Source organism: Chrysochloris asiatica, unplaced genomic scaffold (assembly GCF_000296735.1).
Source record: "Chrysochloris asiatica unplaced genomic scaffold, ChrAsi1.0 scaffold00008, whole genome shotgun sequence".
Classification (NCBI taxonomy): domain Eukaryota; kingdom Metazoa; phylum Chordata; class Mammalia; order Afrosoricida; family Chrysochloridae; genus Chrysochloris; species Chrysochloris asiatica.
In genome coordinates this window covers 9759223-9763148 of record NW_006408526.1, presented here as the reverse complement: position 1 = coordinate 9763148, position 3926 = coordinate 9759223, and the positions used below count along the sequence as shown (strand labels likewise).

General features: G+C 37.7%; 1 protein-coding gene across 1 annotated transcript in view; it reads right to left on the bottom strand.

Annotated features, from left to right (window-relative positions):
- Positions 1-3533, bottom strand: part of LOC102836758 (chromosome unknown open reading frame, human C11orf70) — a 62363-nt gene extending 58830 nt beyond the window's left edge. The window contains exons 1-2 of the mRNA XM_006833950.1: positions 3420-3533; positions 2313-2402 (exon numbers count right to left, since the gene is read on the bottom strand). Of these exons, the coding sequence (XP_006834013.1) occupies positions 2313-2402; positions 3420-3533 (204 nt within the window). The remainder of the gene's footprint in view (positions 1-2312; positions 2403-3419) is intronic.
- Between the last annotated feature and the right edge of the window lie 393 nt (positions 3534-3926).

Sequence of the window (3926 nt, the reverse complement as noted above, 5' to 3'; positions counted from 1 at the left end):
GGGATTGTAATCATTGCAAGGAAACTATGAGTGCAAAACCTATGTTCTCCCATGTAAACTATTACTCAATTCACAAAAACAAAAAAACTTAAAAAAAATATGTAGAAATATCTTCTGCCAAATCTGTATATATGCTTGTGGATGTAGTCCCATTTGTCTCCCGTGCCTATTCAGCTTGCATGTCTGCCTATGCATCCACTAGTAGATTATTATTTGTTATTACCGATCTTGTGGTTCAAATCAACTCTGCATTCCAGCACATTAACCCACAGTGCCAGGACTATGTAATAATATTTATCTTTTTGGTCTGTAATTCTTAGGCACCTCCCAATGATTTCTTTTGCCTTGGTCATACTGTGTTGTCATTCCCCTTGTTGCATTTTGCCTTCCCCTTTATCCAAGTTAACAAATATCTACTCTCTATTAAGTGATTTTCCCTCTTATCCTTCCCTCCTATCCTTAGTAACCATCAAAGAATATTTCTTTTTGTATGTAAGATTTTCTTGACTTTTTATAATTGTGTTCTCATACTGTATTTGTCCTTTTGCAGTTGCCTTATTTCACTCAGCATATGTCCTTCTGGTTTATTCATGCTATGGGAATTTCATGGGTTGTTATTAGTCTTTAACATTGCACATATTCCATTGTGTGTATGCAGCATATGTCTTGAAATTCTTAACAAGTGGCCCTGTGTTTTTATTGCACCAGACTCTCCAAATCATGTAGTTGGTCCTGACTGCATAATTCCAGTGAGATGACATCCTAAAAAAGTCAAAAGCATAGTGACAGTAGAGCAGTACTTGTTAGGGGTCAGGTTTCGGGGAAGGGAATTGATTTTTATGAGTCAAGAAAAAAACTTTTGAGAGTAATGGAAATGTTTTGCACTATGATTGTAGTGTTGATTTTATAAATGTATACACTTTTTAAAATAAATCAAGCTGTGGACTTAAGATTGGGGAAATTTCATTGCATGTAAATTATATAGTTTAACAAAGATTATGGACTCTTTGTGTGGTGCTGTAGTATCAGCACTGGACTGAGAGCTACAAGGTCGGCAGTTCAAACTCACCTGCTACTCCTCAGAAACCCTATGCAGGCTTTCTATGAGTCAGAACTGATTCAATGGTACTTAACAACAATAATGTGTATATATCTATATTTGATATATAGTGTCACTATGAATTGGAATCAATTACACACTTAGCAACACCAACTATATATATAGTTGTTGTTGTTAAGTCCCGTTGAGTTGGTTCTGACCCATAGTGACTCTGTATGGGTTTCCGAGGAGCCACTGGTAAGCTTGAACTGGTGACCTTGCAGTTCAAATGGCTTTGCAGTCTGGCGCATTAACCCACAGCGCCACACCAGGATATATATAACTATTAAATCATGGAAATTTTTATTAAAAATATCAAAATATGAAGCTATTTTTTCTCAACATATCCCCCATGTAGGTCATATATTTCTGAAGGTAGTATTTCCCTCTCTCAAACCCATCCCCAAATGATTCTGTACTTTTTTATTTATATCATATTTAAAAAGCAAGTTTGGTATCCTTGGACTCAAACTGAGTCCTTTTAAATGTTCTTTGAGTTTGGGTAAGAAAAAGGAATCTGAAGGGATAATTTGAGAACTTCAGGATGGATAAGGTAATGTTTCCCAATGAAATGCTTGTAGGATAGCACTTGCTGCCCTTAAAGAATGAGCCAGGTGTGTTGTCATGATGGAAAAAATTCATCAGCATAGCTTTCTTGGCCCTTTCCTTCACAATACAGTTTTCAGTTTTCTTGAAAGTTCTTCATAAGCCCCTATAATCAGACTGTGTCCTGTGAGAAGATGTGTCAATATTACCCCTTTAGCATTCCAAAATATAGCTGCTATAACCTTCTGAACTGATCTTTCTGCCTTGAATTTAACCAGCACAGCATATCTTCTTGGAAGTCACTCTTTTGATTGAGTCCTGTTTTGGGGGCAACCTAATGAGAGCTCTGGTAGCATAGTGGTTACAAATCGGGCTGTTAACCTCAGGGTCAGCAGTTTGAAACTACCAGCTGTTCCGCGGGAGAAAGATGAGGCTTTTTGCTCCCATAAAGTTTTACAGCCTTGGAAACCCTTTGTAGGGTCACTATGAGTTGGAACTGACTCCATGGTACTTAACTACAACAACAATGAGAGTAAGACATGTGTATTACTGGGAGGAATTGTTTTCAGTCTCATACTGATTATGAAGACAAGTTTAAACATGTTTTGTTTGGTATAAACTGTGAATATATGAACTGGCACCGTAGTCACAACACTTTTTGACTTACCCTCTTGTACCTCTCCCATACTTTCCCTGTCTCTCCCCTTAAAGCACAGGCTCCTATGTTAGTTGGGTTCTCCAAAAACCAGATGCCAATCTGGGGTTACATACACAAAGATTTTATTAAAATCCTATGAACAAAATGGGGAGGTAGTTGGAAGAAGCTGATGGAATCCTCAGTTCATGAGTTCATTTTGACTCTGAGCAAAAAAGAGAGGGAAGAATGATGGGTAGAAATGTCTTAGACTTTTGTGACATCTAAGAAAAGTTAAGCAAGTCCTTAGGTACCTATCAGATGAGTTCCATATCTTCCTGGAATGGGCCTGCTTTAATAACTCTGGAGCATTCAGTTATTCATTGTATGTGGACAGTGTGGGCTGGGGTGCATTCAGAGGGCAGCAGCTGTAGCCCTCCAATGTAGTATACTCCTGTTGTTGGTCTTTTTTTTTTTTTATAATTTTCAGTTTAGTTCCTCATTTTCTCCCACTCTTTCCAGAACCTTCTAATGAAATCCCTTTCAGAACAGTTGGTAGTAGTAACTTGGCACTATCTAATTATTCTGGTTTCAGGATCATTGAGACTGATGTTCACGTGGTCCTTTAGTCCTGGATTAATTGTTTCCAAGCATCTTCAATTTTCATCACTCATCTTTCCTCCGAACAAAGAGAGACCAGTAGTTGCACCTTAGATGGCTGCTCATGAGCTTTTAAGATCCCATTCGCTACTCTCCAAAGCAGGATGTGGAACATTGTCTTTGCGGACGATGCTATTTCAGGTGGCCACGGTGTCCCCCAAATCTATGATACTGAGATTCCAGACCCAGGAACTCATTTGCTCAAGGCATTTGGTAGTATCTAAGAAGTTTTCAGAGCCTTGCTACTGTAGTTGGAAGGTTGAAAGTTATATGTATTGTCATGGCCACCGCAGCTCCCTTTGTATACATTTCTAAATAATCTTTAAAAAATAATATATATATATATATATATATATATATATATATATATATATAAAGGGCTTGCTGATTTTTAAAGATTCATTATTGGTATTATAGCTTTTTGTCATTACTGTAAACAGTATTTTTTTTTCTTTTGAGACAAAGGCCTTTATATCTCACCTTAACCAGGCATTGGATAAAAGAGTGCCCTCCGGGAGAGGGTGGATGAGGAGAGTCTTTGGTTGAAGACAATGCCTGAGAATGACACAGTGGAGGGTTGGCAGTTGCCAACATTCCCAGCAGTTGAGACAGACTCCTAAATCCTGAAGGGAAAATCTGGACAGTACACCACAGCAACCACTAAAATGCCCTTAACAGGTGAAAGAAGTTCTCTTTATTTCATAGATTTCTTAAATGTTTCTGCTTTAGTAAAAGAAAAGAAGTTGCTACTTTATTGTGCAGAAGATTGGATCTGGGTCTGTTTCTTAAACAGACTTTAATAGACACTGGAAACATCAAGAATAAGTTTGATGCATTAGACACTAATGACTGAAGACCAGAAGAGTTGTGGGATGATACAGAGAACATCATACATGAAGAAATCAAAAGGTCATTAAAAAGACAGGAAAGAAAGAAAACACCAAAATGGATTTCAGAAGAGACTCCTAAGCGTAGAGAAGCAAATTG